The sequence below is a fragment of the Nerophis lumbriciformis genome, linkage group LG15 (assembly GCF_033978685.3).
Source record: "Nerophis lumbriciformis linkage group LG15, RoL_Nlum_v2.1, whole genome shotgun sequence".
Lineage (NCBI taxonomy): Eukaryota > Metazoa > Chordata > Actinopteri > Syngnathiformes > Syngnathidae > Nerophis > Nerophis lumbriciformis.
The window spans coordinates 32,863,928-32,882,207 of record NC_084562.2 but is presented as its reverse complement, the minus strand read 5'-3'; the positions used below and the strand labels follow the sequence as shown (position 1 = coordinate 32,882,207).

Here is an 18,280-nt window from a genome sequence, read left to right as displayed (position 1 = left end):
TTTTAAATTCAGTCACCTCTTTCTGTCAGCCGCCTCCAAATGACTTTAATTCAACAATTAAATACTATCAGGACATTTTTGTTAATTATAAGTCTAGTCAGTACCAGTCACATTCTGGTTTTCAAGCCCCACCCCCTATGGCTCAAGCTCCGCCCACTCCTCTGTTTTCTCCCTCTTGGTCATCCCTACAGTCCACTATTGAAGAGCAGAATAGACAATTAGGACAATCAAAAGGGGAGGAGCCTACCCACCTCCTCACCTCCTCCCTCCCACCCCTAAAGACTGTTCCAGACTGCTCAAGACGCGTCTGGGATCCGCTTCTTGAGGGGGGGGCTAGTACTGGGTGCTTTGCTAGTGGGCGGGCACAGCTGCGCCCAGCCAAGCCCAAACCTCCATGCCGACCTCCGCCACCAGATCTTCGGCGTGCTAAGCCACAACCTCCAAGGCTGGTTCCCACACCAGCGCCGACTCAAAGGCTGGTTCCCACACCAGCGCCGGCTCCAAGGCTGGTTCCCACACCAGCGCCGGCTCCAAGGCTGGTTCCCACACCAGCGCCGGCTCCAAGGCTGGTTCCCACACCAGCGCCGGCTCCAAGGCTGGTTCCCACACCAGCGCCGGCTCCAAGGCTGGTTCCCGCACCAGCGCCGGCTCCAAGTCTGGTTCCCGCACCAGCGCCGGCTCCAAGGCTGGTTCCCGCACCAGCGCCGGCTCCAAGGCTGGTTCCCGCACCAGCGCCGGCTCCAAGGCTGGTTCCCGCACCAGCGCCGACTCCAAGGCTGGTTTCCGCACCAGCACCGACTCCAAGTCTGGTTTCCGCACCAGCACCGACTCCAAGTCTGGTTTCCGTACCAGCACCTGTTTCCACGGCAACGACAACGACAGCCCGGACGCCCGCCACTCTGACGCCACTATCAACCCTGGTGGTCCTGCAAACACCCTCCTCTCCACCTCCTGCTCCATCGCTGCAAAGCACACGAAACCCCGCAGTGACCGACCAAGTAAAAAGGGCATTGCACCAACAGGCCAAACAACTTGGACAACAGGAGGAACAGTTTGGCGTTCTTGGGGCTTGCGTCAATGCCATGGCGGAACGCCAAGACGCCCGCCTTGATGTTTTGGAGAGACAGCTGGGCAGTATACTCTCCGCGCTGCAGGTGATGATTCCACCTACGGCCAACGCAGCAGTCCAGCTGAGAAATTCACCACCCGCAGATACTCCGTTGCCTGCTCCGCCCACGCCGACAGACGAGCGGCCTGCTCCGCCCACGCCGACAGACGAGCCGCCTGCTCCGCCTCTGGCTCCGCCCACGCCGACAGACGAGCCGCCTCTGGCTCCGCCCACGCCGACAGACGAGCCGCCTGCTCCGCCTCTGGCTCCACCCACGCCGACGGCGCCTCCTACTTCCATGGCGACCGCGCCTCCTGCTTCCATGGCGACGGCGCCTCCTGCTTCCATGGCGACGGCGCCTCCTGCTTCCACGGCGACGGCGCCTCCTGCTTCCACGGCGACGGCGCCTCCTGCTTCCACGGCGACGGCGCCTCCTGCTTCCACGGCGACGGCGCCTCCTGCTTCCACGGCGACGGCGCCTCCTGCTTCCACGGCGACGACGACGCCTCCTGCTTCCACGGCGACGACGACGCCTCCTGTTTCCACGGCGACGACGACGACGCCTCCTGTTTCCACGGCGACGACGACGACGCCTCCTGTTTCCACGGCGACGACGACGCTTCCTCCTGCTTCCACGGCGACGACGACGCTTCCTCCTGCTTCCACGACGACGTCTGCTCTCTCCTCGTCTCAGCGACCTCGGGTGGTCTGGCGGCGCAAGCGGCGCTCTCGGAGGTTAGAGTATGGACGCCAGTGGCGCAAACAGCAGCGACACCCGAGACGTAGTCGCAGAACTCTCCGGCTGCTGAACTTCTGGCGCCACTCACGTCCACCTTCTCGGCAGCCACAAATGTGGCCTTTCCGTGGTCGCCCGCCTCGCCTCCGGCAGCGGCGTTCCATTCGCCGCCGCTACCTGACTCGTCCCCGGTGGATTCGGGGACATGTGACCTGGCGACCCTCCGCCAAATCCTCCCTCCACCCTCCCTTGACTCTTGAACTTTGTTATAGTTGGGGGGGTTTTAGTTTTTCCAGGGGACATCTGGAATCTGTCCCTTAAGGGGGGGGTACTGTTATGATCCGCTGCCCGGATCATATATTTTGTTTACGTTTTCAAGATACTTGTGTTTTTGGTTAGTTTTGGACTCCTTGAGTGCCTGTTTTGTACACCTGAGTTTGTTGCCATGGCTGCTTATTATTTTCACCTGCCGCGTTTGTTCCCGACACGCACCTGTTTGTCATCACTGACATTATTATTTAAGCCTGTCCTCCCTGTCATTCGTTCTGGCTTCGTAGTTTGTTTTCGTGCAACAGTTGACGACTTTTGTTCCGGCTCTGTACCTGTTAGCTTCCATGCTAAATTCCTTTGTTTTTTACCTTCTAGCTCCCATGCTAGCTCTTTTAGTTTTTGCCTTATGTGCTATGAGCACCCTTTTTCTTTGTTCCAGTATAATTTAGTCCGGTAAATAAATCATTTATTTTACCTTCACGCTGTGTCCGAAGTCCGTTGCATCCTGGGAGAACGAAACCCCGCATCACCATGCGCCCCGGTCGTCACACGGAGATGTCATAACGGATGATGGATTCAATGTTTGCCTTACAAAACGACATCATGATATTGCTTGCCACACCGTGGACCCTGAGCCTCCTTAGAAAGTGCATGCGCTGGTTAATACGGGAGCAAACAGAGTCAACGTTGTTGGCCCAAGTTAACTGGGAATCAAAACAAATACCCAAGTAGCAATAGGAGGACGCCTGCTCCACTCTCTCCCCATGGATAATGATCGGGATGTGATCCCCCACAGATTTGGGACCAAAAACCATCTCCTTCGTTTTTTTTACATTTAAAATCAGATTTTTCTCCTCACACCACCTCACAGCCCCTTCTATCTCTTGTTTGTGTGAGTCGATGTTGGAGGATAGTTTAGGCTTTGTTAATCGTTTGGGCGTTGTCAATAGTGTGGGCTTTGGTTGGGGCTTTGTCAGTAAACTAAGGATGACTGTGTCGTCTGAAAATTTGATTATATAGTTGTTTGGTTGATGATTCTGTAGATCGTTGGTATATGCAATGAACAGGAAGGGGGAACTTAATTACCACAATGTGTTACTTACGTACGTACATAGTTACGTCATTACGTACATAGTTACATCATTACGTACATAGTTACGTCATTACGTACAAGAAGCCGTAAGAGGACGAGATATACTGTTTAAATTTTTTTATTTATCATTGGTTAATTGACTTTTCGAATATCGGCTCAGGCTTACTTCTCAGCGCAACAAACAACACCGGAAATGTGTCCTGTGAAAACCCATCCGACCAGAACTCTAACAATAACAAAAGTTCAGTGGGTGAAATATGAAAAATACCCACTACAATATCAAAAAAATACAAACGCCCGTTTCCATATGAGTTGGGAAATTGTGTTAGATGTAAATATAAACGGAATACAATGATTTGCGAATCCTTTTCAACCCATATTTAATTGAATGCACTACAAAGACAAGATATTTGATGTTCAAACTCATAAACTTTATTTTTTTTTTGCAAATAATAATTAACTTGGAATTTCATGGCTGCAACACGTGCCAAAGTAGTTGGGAAAGGGCATGTTCACCACTGTGTTACTTGGCCTTTCCTTTTAACAACACTCAGTAAACGTTTGGGAACTGAGGAGACACATTTTTTAAGCTTCTCAGGTAGAATTATTTCCCATTCTTGTTTGATGTACAGCTTAAGTTGTTCAACAGTCCGGGGGTCTCCGTTGTGGTATTTTAGGCTTCATAATGCGCCACTCATTTTCAATGGCAGACAGGTCTGGACTACAGGCAGGCCAGTCTAGTACCCGCACTCTTTTACTATGAAGCCACGTTGATGTAACGTCCTGGCTTGGCATTGTCTTGCTGAAATAAGCAGGGGTGTCCATGGTAACGTTGCTTGGATGGCAGCATATGTTGCTCCAAAACCTGTTTGTACCTTTCAGCATTAATGGCACCTTCACAGATGTGTAAGTTACCCATGTCTTGGGCACTAATACACCCCCATACCATCACAGATGCTGGCTTTTCAACTTTGCGCCTATAACAATCCGGATGGTTCTTTTCCTCTTTGGTCTGGAGGACACGACGTCCACAGTTAACAAAAACAATTTGAAATGTGGACTCGTCAGACCACAGAACACTTTTCCACTTTGTATCAGTCCATGTTAGATGAGCTCAGGCCCAGCGAAGCCGACGGCGTTTCTGGGTGTTGTTGATAAACGGTTTTCGCCTTGCATAGGAGAGTTGTAACTTGCACTTACAGATGTAGCGACCAACTGTAGTTACTGACAGTGGGTTTCTGAAGTGTTCCTGAGCCCATGTGATGATATCCTTTACACACTGATGTCGCTTGTTGATGCAGTACAGCCTGAGGGATCGAAGGTCACGGGTTTAGCTGCTTACGTGCAGTGATTTCTCCAGATTCTCTGAACCCTTTGATGATATTACGGACCGTAGATGGTGAAATCCCTGAATTCCTTGCAATAGCTGGTTGAGAAAGGTTTTTCTTAAACTGTTCAACAATTTGCTCACGCATTTGTTGACAAAGGGGTGACCCTCGCCCCATCCTTGTTTGTGAATGACTGAGCATTTCATGGAATCTACTTTTATACCCAATCATGGCACCCACCTGTTCCCAATTTGCCTGTTCACCTGTGGGATGTTCCAAATAAGTGTTTGATGAGCATTCCTCAACTTTATCAGTATTTATTGTCACCTTTCCCAACTTCTTTGTCACGTGTTGCTGGCATCAAATTCCAAAGTTAATGATTATTTGCAAAAAAAAAAAAAGTTTATCAGTTTGAACATCAAATATGTTGTCTTTGGAGCATATTCAATTGAATATGGGTTGAAAAGGATTCGCAAATCATTGTATTCCGTTTATATTGACATCTAACACAATTTCCCAACTCATATGGAAACGGGGTTTGTAGGATCCAAACAAAATTTGTTGAACGCTTGCCTCAGGCGCAGGTACTCACTGTTCCTTTTGCCTAAACCCTGCACTCAACTGCAGGACAGGGAGAAGACAGGGGCGCCGAAAGTAGCCCGCTAGTTAGCATCATCTAGCTAGCTTACTTGTTGTCGTCTGCGTTCGCTCTCCGAACGACAACATTGACGGTCTCCTACTTTGCTGCTAACCATATTTATTACAATATTAACACTGCTAGTTCCAAACTAGTTGTAGTTCCAGAGCATTTTTTAGTATCCAGCGAAAAGGTAAATTGTTCACGTGACAAATCTAGACTGAGGTCACAACACAGGAAGTATGTTACTCGAGGGGGCGTGGCTACAAGATAGAGTGCCAAAAAGGAAAAAAATTCTGAGTTTTTTTGCATGCATGTTATGGATTTTTACATTACATTTCCAGTGATAATAATGATAGTAAAATATATTCTAAAGAAAACGAAACATTCTGTGGTACATTAAGGGGGCCATGTAAGTGTAAAAAAGACAGCCAAAAGAGGTTGGGGGATGAGAATAAATCAAAGGTCAAATTTAGTGTAGTAATGCAGCCAATTGCAGGAAATATACAGGTAAAAGCCAGTAAATTAGAATATTTTGAAAAACTTGATTTATTTCAGTAATTGCATTCAAAAGGTGTAACTTGTACATTATATTTATTCATTGCACACAGACTGATGCATTCAAATGTTTATTTCATTTAATTTTGATGATTTGAAGTGGCAACAAATGAAAATCCAAAATTCCGTGTGTCACAAAATTAGAATATTACTTAAGGCTAATACAAAAAAGGGATTTTTAGAAATGTTGGCCAACTGAAAAGTATGAAAATGAAAAATATGAGCATGTACAATACTCAATACTTGGTTGGAGCTCCTTTTGCCTCAATTACTGCGTTAATGCGGCGTGGCATGGAGTCGATGAGTTTCTGGCACTGCTCAGGTGTTATGAGAGCCCAGGTTGCTCTGATAGTGGCCTTCAACTCTTCTGCGTTTTTGGCTCTGGCATTCTGCATCTTCCTTTTCACAATACCCCACAGATTTTCTATGGGGCTAAGGTCAGGGGAGTTGGCGGGCCAATTTAGAACAGAAATACCATGGTCCGTAAACCAGGCACGGGTAGATTTTGCGCTGTGTGCAGGCGCCAAGTCCTGTTGGAACTTGAAATCTCCATCTCCATAGAGCAGGTCAGCAGCAGGAAGCATGAAGTGCTCTAAAACTTGCTGGTAGACGGCTGCGTTGACCCTGGATCTCAGGAAACAGAGTGGACCGACACCAGCAGATGACATGGCACCCCAAACCATCACCCAACCATGCAAATTTTGCATTTCCTTTGGAAATCGAGGTCCCAGAGTCTGGAGGAAGACAGGAGAGGCACAGGATCCACGTTGCCTGAGATCTAGTGTAAAGTTTCCACCATCAGTGATGGTTTGGGGTGCCATGTCATCTGCTGGTGTCGGTCCACTCTGTTTCCTGAGATCCAGGGTCAACGCAGCCGTCTACCAGCAAGTTTTAGAGCACTTCATGCTTCCTGCTGCTGACCTGCTCTATGGAGATGGAGATTTCAAGTTCCAACAGGACTTGGCGCCTGCACACAGCGCAAAATCTACCCGTGCCTGGTTTACGGACCATGGTATTTCTGTTCTAAATTGGCCCGCCAACTCCCCTGACCTTAGCCCCATAGAAAATCTGTGGGGTATTGTGAAAAGGAAGATGCAGAATGCCAGACCCAAAAACGCAGAAGAGTTGAAGGCCACTATCAGAGCAACCTGGGCTCTCATAACACCTGAGCAGTGCCAGAAACTCATCGACTCCATGCCACACCGCATTAACGCAGTAATTGAGGCAAAAGGAGCTCCAACCAAGTATTGAGTATTGTACATGCTCATATTTTTCATTTTCATACTTTTCAGTTGGCCAACATTTCTAAAAATCCCTTTTTTGTATTAGCCTTAAGTAATATTCTAATTTTGTGACACACGGAATTTTGGATTTTCATTTGTTGCCACTTCAAATCATCAAAATTAAATGAAATAAACATTTGAATGCATCAGTCTGTGTGCAATGAATAAATATAATGTACAAGTTACACCTTTTGAATGCAATTACTGAAATTAATCAAGTTTTTCAAAATATTCTAATTTACTGGCTTTTACCTGTAGTCTTGATTTTCAAAATTTCCTTTCGGGGCTTGCGTAGTTTCTATCGTGATTACTATCAGGACTTTGTGTCGATAAAAACTTTCCTAATTTTTTCATCACTTTTCCTATTTTTCTTTTTTTTTTTCTCAAAAAGTGCTCACATGCCTGAATACACCGGTGTGGGCGGCACTGGGAGCAAGGCGGGTGAAGCTTCTTGCCCAAGGACACAACGGCAGTGACTAGTTTGACGGAAGCAGGAATTGAACCATTATCAATAGTAGCCTCTCTTCTGGAATAGTTCCAGTAGAGTTTAAACATGCAGTGGTACGACCTCTACTTAAAAAACCCAGCCTCGACCCCTCTCTCCTCTCTAACTTCAGACCTATCTCTAATCTTCCATACATTTCCAAAATATTAGAGAAGGTTGTCTACAGTCAGTTGTTGCCCTTCTTAGAGGATAATGGTATCACTGAGCTGTTCCAGTCCGGTTTTAAAGCCCTCCACAGCACAGAGTCAGCGCTTCTAAAAGTTTTTAACGATATCCTCCTGTCCACTGATTCTGGTAAATATGTTGTCCTGGTGCTTTTAGATCTGTCTGCTGCGTTCGACACCGTCGACCACGCCACCTTAATCACTCGTCTTGAGAACTGTGTGGGCATTAAGGGCGCCGCCCTCAACTGGTTCCGGTCGTACCTAACCGACAGGAGTTTTTGTGTAAAAGTAGACAGTTTTATGTCGTCCACAGCTCCTTTACCACATGGGGTCCCCCAGGGCTCAATCCTTGCCCCAATTTTATTTGCGCTTTACCTTCTCCCCCTTGGTTCTATTTTTAGGAAGTACAGTATTGCATTTCATTTTTATGCCGATGATTGCCAGATTTATTTTCCCATGGCACAAAATAACACGGTTCAACGTCTTATTGACTGCCTGCACGACATCAAAGTCTGGCTTTCAGCTAACTTCCTGAGCCTAAATGAAGATAAAACAGAAGTTATGTTGTTCGGTCCAAGTCGCTCTCCCTCCCCCAACGTTGACCTCGGCACTCTGACCCCGTATCTCAGCGACTCTGTCACAAACCTGGGGGTAAAGTTTGACTCAGATTTTAAATTCGAAAAACAAATCAGCAGCGTAAAAAAAGCGGAAAACATCGAATGCATTTGGACTGACAAAGCGGACTATCAGTTATTGTCCGCCATGTATGCAGCGGACTCAGCGTCTAGGTCCAGAGTATATAAAGTCACCAAAAACGAGTGGACAAAGAAGGTGAAGGCAAAAAAGTGAGGAGTGTCCTGACCAGATGTCTAGATCACTAGTTTGATTGATGCTAAATGTTCTTTATCACATTGTATACTTTCACGTGTTTATCAAAGATTTGATTAATTTAATTTACAATAGGGCCCCACAGCACACTGGATTCAAGTTAATTAAAATACCACAACACTGGATATTGCTCAGATAAGTTACATTTAAGAACTTGCACACAAAGCAACACTGGAGGTGACTATGACGTGCGCATTTTCTGCGCATGCGTTCTAGGTCGTGTTGCGCCGGCGTACAGAGGGGCGGAGGGGGTCTTAAACGACCATTGTGTGTGTGTGTGTGGACAAGGATAAGGTTAGGTGAGATTTACCCTGGATTACCTTAGAGGTAGCTAAATGCTATGTAGATGTCGAGAACACGGTTTGTCGTGATCACAATATGCAGACGACAGCAGGAGGCAATGTGCAGGTAAAAAGGTATCTAATGCTTAAACCAAAAATAACCAAAAGGCGAGTGCCGCTAAGCTTGTACCCGTGATCTTGTCCTTTCGGTCATAACCCAAAGCTCATGACCATAGGTGAGGATGGGAACGTAGATCGACCGGTAAATCGAGAGCTTTGCCTTCCGGCTCAGCTCCTTCTTCACCACAATGGATCGATACAGCGTCCGCATTACTGAAGACGCCGCACCGATCCGCCTGTCGATCTCACGATGTAGAATTTTGAATAATTAAATATGTTCTTACCTTCACGCCTTGTCCGAAATAGTCCGATTGCTACCCGGGAGAACAATCCTCGCAGTAAGCTGCGAACCCTCCCCCCGTTATGACAGCGCTCAAAGGAAGACATGAAACTGCAACAGGAAAATACCAACAAAACAGGAAAAGCCACCAAAATAGGAGCACAAGACAAGAACTAAAACACTACATACAGGAAATCAGCAAAAAACTCAAAAGAAGTCACGGCGTGGTGTGACAGGTGGTGACAGTACACCTACTTTGAGACAAGAGCTATAGTGATGCATGCTTGGTTATGGTTTAAAGTCATATCCAACAATTGCAACAACGACTTTTTATTGTCTACTTAGTTTCATTTTTTTAATGATTTCTGCTGGTGGTGTGCCTCCGGATTTCTTCAATGAAAAAAATGTGCCTTGGCTCAAAAAAGGTTGAAAACACTGTGGTATTGGATCGATACCAAAATATGGATTATGGCCCACCCCTCGTATATGTACAGGTAAAAGCCAGTAAATTAGAATATTTTGAAAAACTTGATTTATTTCAGTAATTGCATTCAAAAGGTGTAACTTGTACATTATATTTATTCATTGCACACAGACTGATGCATTCAAATGTTTATTTCATTTAATTTTGATGATTTGAAGTGGCAACAAATGAAAATCCAAAATTCCGTGTGTCACAAAATTAGAATATTACTTAAGGCTAATACAAAAAAGGGATTTTTAGAAATGTTGGCCAACTGAAAAGTATGAAAATGAAAAATATGAGCATGTACAATACTCAATACTTGGTTGGAGCTCCTTTTGCCTCAATTACTGCGTTAATGCGGCGTGGCATGGAGTCGATGAGTTTCTGGCACTGCTCAGGTGTTATGAGAGCCCAGGTTGCTCTGATAGTGGCCTTCAACTCTTCTGCGTTTTTGGCTCTGGCATTCTGCATCTTCCTTTTCACAATACCCCACAGATTTTCTATGGGGCTAAGGTCAGGGGAGTTGGCGGGCCAATTTAGAACAGAAATACCATGGTCCGTAAACCAGGCACGGGTAGATTTTGTGCTGTGTGCAGGCGCCAAGTCCTGTTGGAACTTGAAATCTCCATCTCCATAGAGCAGGTCAGCAGCAGGAAGCATGAAGTGCTCTAAAACTTGCTGGTAGACGGCTGCGTTGACCCTGGATCTCAGGAAACAGAGTGGACCGACACCAGCAGATGACATGGCACCCCAAACCATCACCCAACCATGCAAATTTTGCATTTCCTTTGGAAATCGAGGTCCCAGAGTCCGGAGGAAGACAGGAGAGGCACAGGATCCACGTTGCCTGAAGTCTAGTGTAAAGTTTCCACCATCAGTGATGGTTTGGGGTGCCATGTCATCTGCTGGTGTCGGTCCACTCTGTTTCCTGAGATCCAGGGTCAACGCAGCCGTCTACCAGCAAGTTTTAGAGCACTTCATGCTTCCTGCTGCTGACCTGCTCTATGGAGATGGAGATTTCAAGTTCCAACAGGACTTGGCCCCTGCACACAGCGCAAAATCTACCCGTGCCTGGTTTACGGACCATGGTATTTCTGTTCTAAATTGGCCCGCCAACTCCCCTGACCTTAGCCCCATAGAAAATCTGTGGGGTATTGTGAAAAGGAAGATGCAGAATGCCAGACCCAAAAACGCAGAAGAGTTGAAGGCCACTATCAGAGCAACCTGGGCTCTCATAACACCTGAGCAGTGCCAGAAACTCATCGACTCCATGCCACGCCGCATTAACGCAGTAATTGAGGCAAAAGGAGCTCCAACCAAGTATTGAGTATTGTACATGCTCATATTTTTCATTTTCATACTTTTCAGTTGGCCAACATTTCTAAAAATCCCTTTTTTGTATTAGCCTTAAGTAATATTCTAATTTTGTGACACACGGAATTTTGGATTTTCATTTGTTGCCACTTCAAATCATCAAAATTAAATGAAATAAACATTTGAATGCATCAGTCTGTGTGCAATGAATAAATATAATGTACAAGTTACACCTTTTGAATGCAATTACTGAAATACATCAAGTTTTTCAAAATATTCTAATTTACTGGCTTTTACCTGTATGTCGAATATGTGCTGTATCTATCCAGGTATTGTACTCGTTTAATCTCATTTTAAGAATAAGAATGACTAAGTTGTGACAATGCCACCTAATTCACCAAAACGTGTCCATCTCACAGCCCGATTTCCTTTCACCAGGAGCGAGCGTAAACTAGTTTGACCAACACATGTTGCTCATGGGCCAGCATTCCTGGGGGCCCCTTTCACTGTCGGATAATTGCTGCAGCTTTGTGGGAGAGGAGGAAGTTCCAGCGAGGACAAACAAAAGCAAATTAGAGGATGCAAATTGTGGCTTCGGAGAATGTGTTCAATCTATGCTTTCAATATTCATGTGCAATAACTGCTGGCTCTAATCCAAGCTTTGACAACTCGGTCACCAGAGTAGAACTACGACAACACTTGAACAGTCTTCACAGCTTCACAGCATGCGATAAACACGTGATTTGCAAAGTTGCAAAGAACTTATCTACAGATCGAATACCAAATCATTTGCAAAGTAAGGTGCTAACACGGTTGCCAGAGCATTAGTCTTTATTAGCCTATAGTGCCGTTCAGCTGGGTGAAAAAGAGTGTAGCCAAATGCAAATTATGCAGCAAAGGGCGTCAGCAGCGTTCAAAATATATTTTAATACCTTAATTTAGTAAAGCATTCACAAAATCATCACAGTAAAGAGTATGCAAGTATTTTACCATCAAGTTGTGCTAAGAAGAAAGGTGAACATGACAACAGTCATTAAATCCACTGGTGTATTGGAAGATCTACTCTTGTCACTCAGATTAAAATGTCACTTTATTTGATTGTATTTTGACTCTTTTATTATGTTCGTAGTTTGTATATCTTGTTCAGCACGTAGCAATACTGCTACATGAAGCTTAGTGGTTCACTAACGCTGGATCTGTTTACCAGACAGCTTCCCATTTTTTTTCGCTCACACTGCTTATATTCAAATGTACAAACCCCAAAACCAGTGAAGTTGGCACGTTGTGTAAATCGTAAATAAAAAAAGAATACACTGATTTGCAAATCCTTTTCAACTTATATTCAATTGAATAGACTGCAAAGACAAGATATTTAATGTTCGAACTGAGAAACTAATTATTTTTTTTGCAAATAATCCTTTAACCTAGAATTTAATGGCACCAACACATTGCAAAAAAGTTGGCACAGGGGCATTTTTACCACTGTGTTACATGGCCTTTCCTTTTAACAACACTCAGTAAGCGTTTGAGAACTGAAGAAACCAATTTTTGAAGCTTTACAGGTGGAATTATTTCCCATTCTTGCTTGATGTACAGCTTAAGTTGTTCAACGGTTTAGGCTTCATATTGCGCCACACATTTTCAATGAGGGACAGGTCTGGACTACAGGAAGGCCAGTCTAGAACCCGCACTCTTTTACTATGAAGCATGCTGTTGTAACACGTGGCTTGGCATTGTCTTGCTGAAATAAGCAGAAGCGTCCATGATAACGTTGCTTGGATGGCAACATATGTTGCTCCAAAACCTGTACATACCTTTCAGTTTGAATATAGGTTGATTGAATATAGGTTGAAAAGGATTTGCAAATCATTGTATTCTGTTTTTATTTACGATTTACACAACGTGCCAACTTCACTTGTTTTGGGTTTTGTAAGTATCGGGATAATCAGCTATCAGTGATCATTTATAGTTAGGGAGAGTGGGGTAAGAAGAGTCAGTGGGTAAGTTGACCCACCCCTTGTATCTAGGTAACTGTGCACAATATTTGTCATAGGACCATAAATTCAGGAAGCACTTATCATTTCCATCTGGCAGAAAAGATAAGTATCTTTTTACACAAAAATATATTTTTGCTTGTCAAAGTAAGTTATCTATACAGGTAAAAGCCAGTAAATTAGAATATTTTGAAAAACTTGATTTATTTCAGTAATTGCATTCAAAAAGTGTAACTTGTACATTATATTTATTCATTGCACACAGACTGATGCATTCAAATGTTTATTTCATTTAATTTTGATGATTTGAAGTGGCAACAAATGAAAATCCAAAATTCCGTGTGTCACAAAATTAGAATATTACTTAAGGCTAATACAAAAAAGGGATTTTTAGAAATGTTGGCCAACTGAAAAGTATGAAAATGAAAAATATGAGCATGTACAATACTCAATACTTGGTTGGAGCTCCTTTTGCCTCAATTACTGCGTTAATGCGGCGTGGCATGGAGTCGATGAGTTTCTGGCACTGCTCAGGTGTTATGAGAGCCCAGGTTGCTCTGATAGTGGCCTTCAACTCTTCTGCGTTTTTGGGTCTGGCATTCTGCATCTTCCTTTTCACAATACCCCACAGATTTTCTATGGGGCTAAGGTCAGGGGAGTTGGCGGGCCAATTTAGAACAGAAATACCATGGTCCGTAAACCAGGCACGGGTAGATTTTGCGCTGTGTGCAGGCGCCAAGTCCTGTTGGAACTTGAAATCTCCATCTCCATAGAGCAGGTCAGCAGCAGGAAGCATGAAGTGCTCTAAAACTTGCTGGTAGACGGCTGCGTTGACCCTGGATCTCAGGAAACAGAGTGGACCGACACCAGCTGGACTGCCGCTGAGTGGTCCAAAGTCATGTTTTCTGACGAAAGCAAATTTTGCATTTCCTTTGGAAATCGAGGTCCCAGAGTCTGGAGGAAGACAGGAGAGGCACAGGATCCACGTTGCCTGAAGTCTAGTGTAAAGTTTCCACCATCAGTGATGGTTTGGGGTGCCATGTCATCTGCTGGTGTCGGTCCACTCTGTTTCCTGAGATCCAGGGTCAACGCAGCCGTCTACTGTCTATTTCTTGAATCTCCGGCACTTTGCTTTGTATGGACTCATTGATCTTTTACAACAGGAAGTGACGTCAGAAAGAACGCGCCACAGCCAGCTTCATAACAAAGATGGAGGCGGATCATCCAGACATGCTCGTGTTTCTCCTTCTTGTACATGTACAGGCGCTTTAGGAAATCACACATCAATATCTTAAGAGAAGGCAACGGGCGATTGCAGCTATTTGGGATACAACACTTCTCAGACAGCAAGAGAACTTTCAAATGTCCGGGTCAGCTGTGATTCTACTTAACGAAAAACTTTGTCCATTCCTCTCGTGGATGTGATACAGGCAGTGCGTGACTACAAATATTTTTCAGCCTTCAAGCACAGGCTGGATTGCAAAAATGGAAAATGAAGGTGAAGGCAAAAGAGTGAGGAGTGTCCTGACCAGATATTAAGATCCCTAGATCTTAATATCCGAAATCGGAGGTCTCAAGGTTGGCAAGTATGGTTTTGCACACAAATACATGAAAAATAGCCACATAGCATTTTTGTTTAGTATGTTGACAATATGCACATTACAGCAATTCAACAATAACAAATAATAATGTGGACTGTGCTGGGATTTAATCACAAGTGTACCTACTTTTGGCCTTTCAATGGCCTGCAAAGGATCTAAATGATGCAACTTCATGCACTTATTGGCCGGCGACATATTCGACAGACAAAATATAAACATCCGGGAGAAGAACAAGACAGACGCACACACACATATCAAAAAATGTTTACCACATACAGTCTCGCTGTATGTGGTCGCTGACGATATACGTGTATCCTGTCATGAACAACGTGTGCACACATTTCTTGCAGGATATGTACGTTTCTTTTAAGTGTACTCAAAAAGGTTTTAGTTGCTGGAATAATAATAATATCAGTCAAGAATATTTTAAGGGGTTTAGATTAAATATTACACTCATTTTCTTTGCTTCCTGTAACACAAAGCTAAGATGTGGCTGTTTTGTTTCAAATATCCATCCATTTTGTACCGCTTATTCCCTTTGGGGTCGCGGGGGGCGCTGGAGCCTATCTCAGCTACAATCGGGCGGAAGGCGGGGTACACCCTGGACAAGTCGCCACCTCATCGCAGGGCCGTTGTTCAAATATTTTAGCATATATTGACTGCCCTTCATTGTGTTGGTTTGGTATCTTTGATGTACAAACTGTAATAAAGTGGCACTATTTTGTATGCAGCCCTAGGTGGAAAAGGTTTGGACACAAGGGTAACACCACTGAGTTCAAAACCTACTGACACAAATAAAGTGTGATTAAAAAATAAATAAATGAATAAAGAAATTAAAATATAGTTCAAATCAAATCAAATCAACTTTATTTATAAAGCACATTTAAAATTTACCACAGGGGTAGCCAAAGTGCTGTACAATGAGCAGGTTAAAAGATAAAACGAGTACCGAGCAAACACAACACAACACAAACAGAACACGATAAAAAATAAATAATTAAAATAGAATTAATAAAAACAGAAAAACAGGATCACAGCAGGTGTATTATGGGGCGCCATTGCAGGATGGATATCACTCAGTGTTAAAAGCCATGGAATAAAAGTATGTTTTTAAGAGAGATTTAAAAACAGGAAGAGAGGAGGCTTGTCTAACACTCAGGGGTAGGTCGTTCCAGAGCTTGGGAGCAGCAACGGCGAAAGCTCTGTCACCTCTAAGCTTCAGCCTTGTGTCAGGGACCGTCAACAGCAGCTGATCGGCTGATCTTAAGGATCGGGTGGGGCAGTAAGGCTGAAGGAGGTCGGAGAGATAGGTTGGCGCGAGGTTGTTTAGACATTTAAAAACAAATAAAAGGAGTTTAAAATGTATTCGGTAACGCACAGGGAGCCAGTGAAGGGACGCTAAAATAGGGGTGATGTGCTCACGTCTGCGGGTCTGTGTTAGCAGACGAGCAGCAGAGTTCTGCACGAGCTGCAGGCGGGCGAGGGAGGCCTGGCTAATGCCAACATACAGGGCATTACAATAATCAAGACGAGTCGAGATAAAAGCGTGGATTAATTTCTCAAGATCATGTCTTGATAGAAGCGGTTTCACTTTCGCTATTTGGCGTAATTGATAAAAGCTTTTTTGAGCGACGCTGCTGATTTGTTTTTCGAATTTAAAATCTGAGTCAAACTTTACCCCCAGGTTTGTGACACAGTCGCTGAGATACGGGGTCAGAGTGCCGAGGTCAACGTTGGGGGAGGGAGAGCGACTTGGACCGAACAACATAACTTCTGTTTTATCTTCATTTAGGCTCAGGAAGTTAGCTGAAAGCCAGACTTTGATGTCGTGCAGGCAGTCAATAAGACGTTGAACCGTGTTATTTTGTGCCATGGGAAAATAAATCTGGCAATCATCGGCATAAAAATGAAATGCAATACTGTACTTCCTAAAAATAGAATATAGAAATAAAAATAGTTGGTATAAGGAGTTTTTTTTTTACACAGATGTGTAAAACTATAACATTCATGATTATATTCCAATGTAAAGTGTATATTTAGTAAGCTGGGACATGCAACAAATGATATGTTTGTGTTTCTAAGGGTTAAGGGTACTCTAAATTCATCTTTTAAATTGTATCTAATAAATATGCAAGACACTGCTTGACATAGAAATGTATTTTATATTTCTACATTGGCCCACATACTACATCTATCGCCCCATGTTTCATTACAATAAACTATTTGTTTTAGGTCCTCTGCCCCAGCCCTACATTTTGTAGGATGACCACCAAGCAGGTCTTACCTGAGCTAGAACAACATGTCCTGACATCACGTCCCTGAGACTCGAAGTGGGGAAAAAAAAAACTTTAAAAATTCTCAAGTTGACAGCCGTCAGTCATAAAGAAGTATGAAAGGGTTGGCGTGATGAAAGCAGCGTTTTATTAGCCACTGTGCCATTCCCTCAATAATAAACACACATTTCCTGGAGGACCCAGAACTGCATACTGAAAGCACTCTTGTGATTTTCGGTCCTCCTGAGAAGCAGTTTTCTCTTTTCTTAATCTGATTATGTCAGGCGGATTAAAAAGGCGTACACACAGGAAATGTGTGGAGAAATCTTATTTGTTGCAGAGGTTGAAAAGGTGATTTCTAACCCAAAGACAATTAAAGCTCTAAATATAGAAAAAGAACAAGAAGCAAATGAAGTAATCTGGACTACGGGGAGTCTGCATAATCCAATTATTGTTTTACAAAACAACTTTCAGTCAATAACAAGGTCACACAGACGTTGATCTTTAACCGCAGGATTAAAAAACATCATGTATTCATTGATCTGTGTGAATACTGTGGAGCAGTGATGCCACGTGCAGGAACTTTTAGTTTGGTTTCTTTGTGAATATCTCAACCTTTCAGTCTTTTGATCAACTTTGGTACTCTAACATTCAACAATGTAGAACAAATAAAAATACAACAAAACTAAGAATCAACATAAGAAAATGAATTGACAGTTCTAATCATTATTTGTATTTTTTTTAACTCACACCTTATTTTCTGTAAGTGTATGATTGCAGTGCCTTGAAGTTGATAGTTCTGTTTGTCATACATATACATATACATGTATATAATATATATATATATATTATATACATATACATGTATATAATACATATATATATATATATATATATATATATATATATATATATATATATATATATATATATATATATATATATATATATATATGTATGTGTGGGGAAAAAAATCACAAGACTACTTCATCTCTACAGGCCTGTTTCATGAGGGGGTTCCCTCAATCATCAGGAGATTTATATTAATCTCCTGATGATTGAGGGAACCCCCTCATGAAACAGGCCTGTAGAGATGAAGTAGTCTTGTGATTTTTTTTCCCACACATACATATATTGCGCTCTACTACGGTATCGAGCACTATTTTTTGGATAACCTTATTAAGACATGTGCCATGTCATCTGCTGGTGTCGGTCCACTCTGTTTCCTGAGATCCAGGGTCAACGCAGCCGTCTACCAGCAAGTTTTAGAGCACTTCATGCTTCCTGCTGCTGACCTGCTCTATGGAGATGGAGATTTCAAGTTCCAACAGGACTTGGCGCCTGCACACAGCGCAAAATCTACCCGTGCCTGGTTTACGGA

General features: G+C 43.6%; 1 protein-coding gene across 1 annotated transcript in view; it reads right to left on the bottom strand.

Annotated features, from left to right (window-relative positions):
* Window positions 1-17,085, bottom strand: part of serinc4 (serine incorporator 4) — a 167,730-nt gene extending 150,645 nt beyond the window's left edge. Inside the window, exon 1 of the mRNA XM_061975084.1 lies at window positions 16,911-17,085. Coding sequence (XP_061831068.1) covers window positions 16,911-16,937 — 27 coding nt within the window. The 5' untranslated portion in view covers window positions 16,938-17,085. The remainder of the gene's footprint in view (window positions 1-16,910) is intronic.
* Between the last annotated feature and the right edge of the window lie 1,195 nt (window positions 17,086-18,280).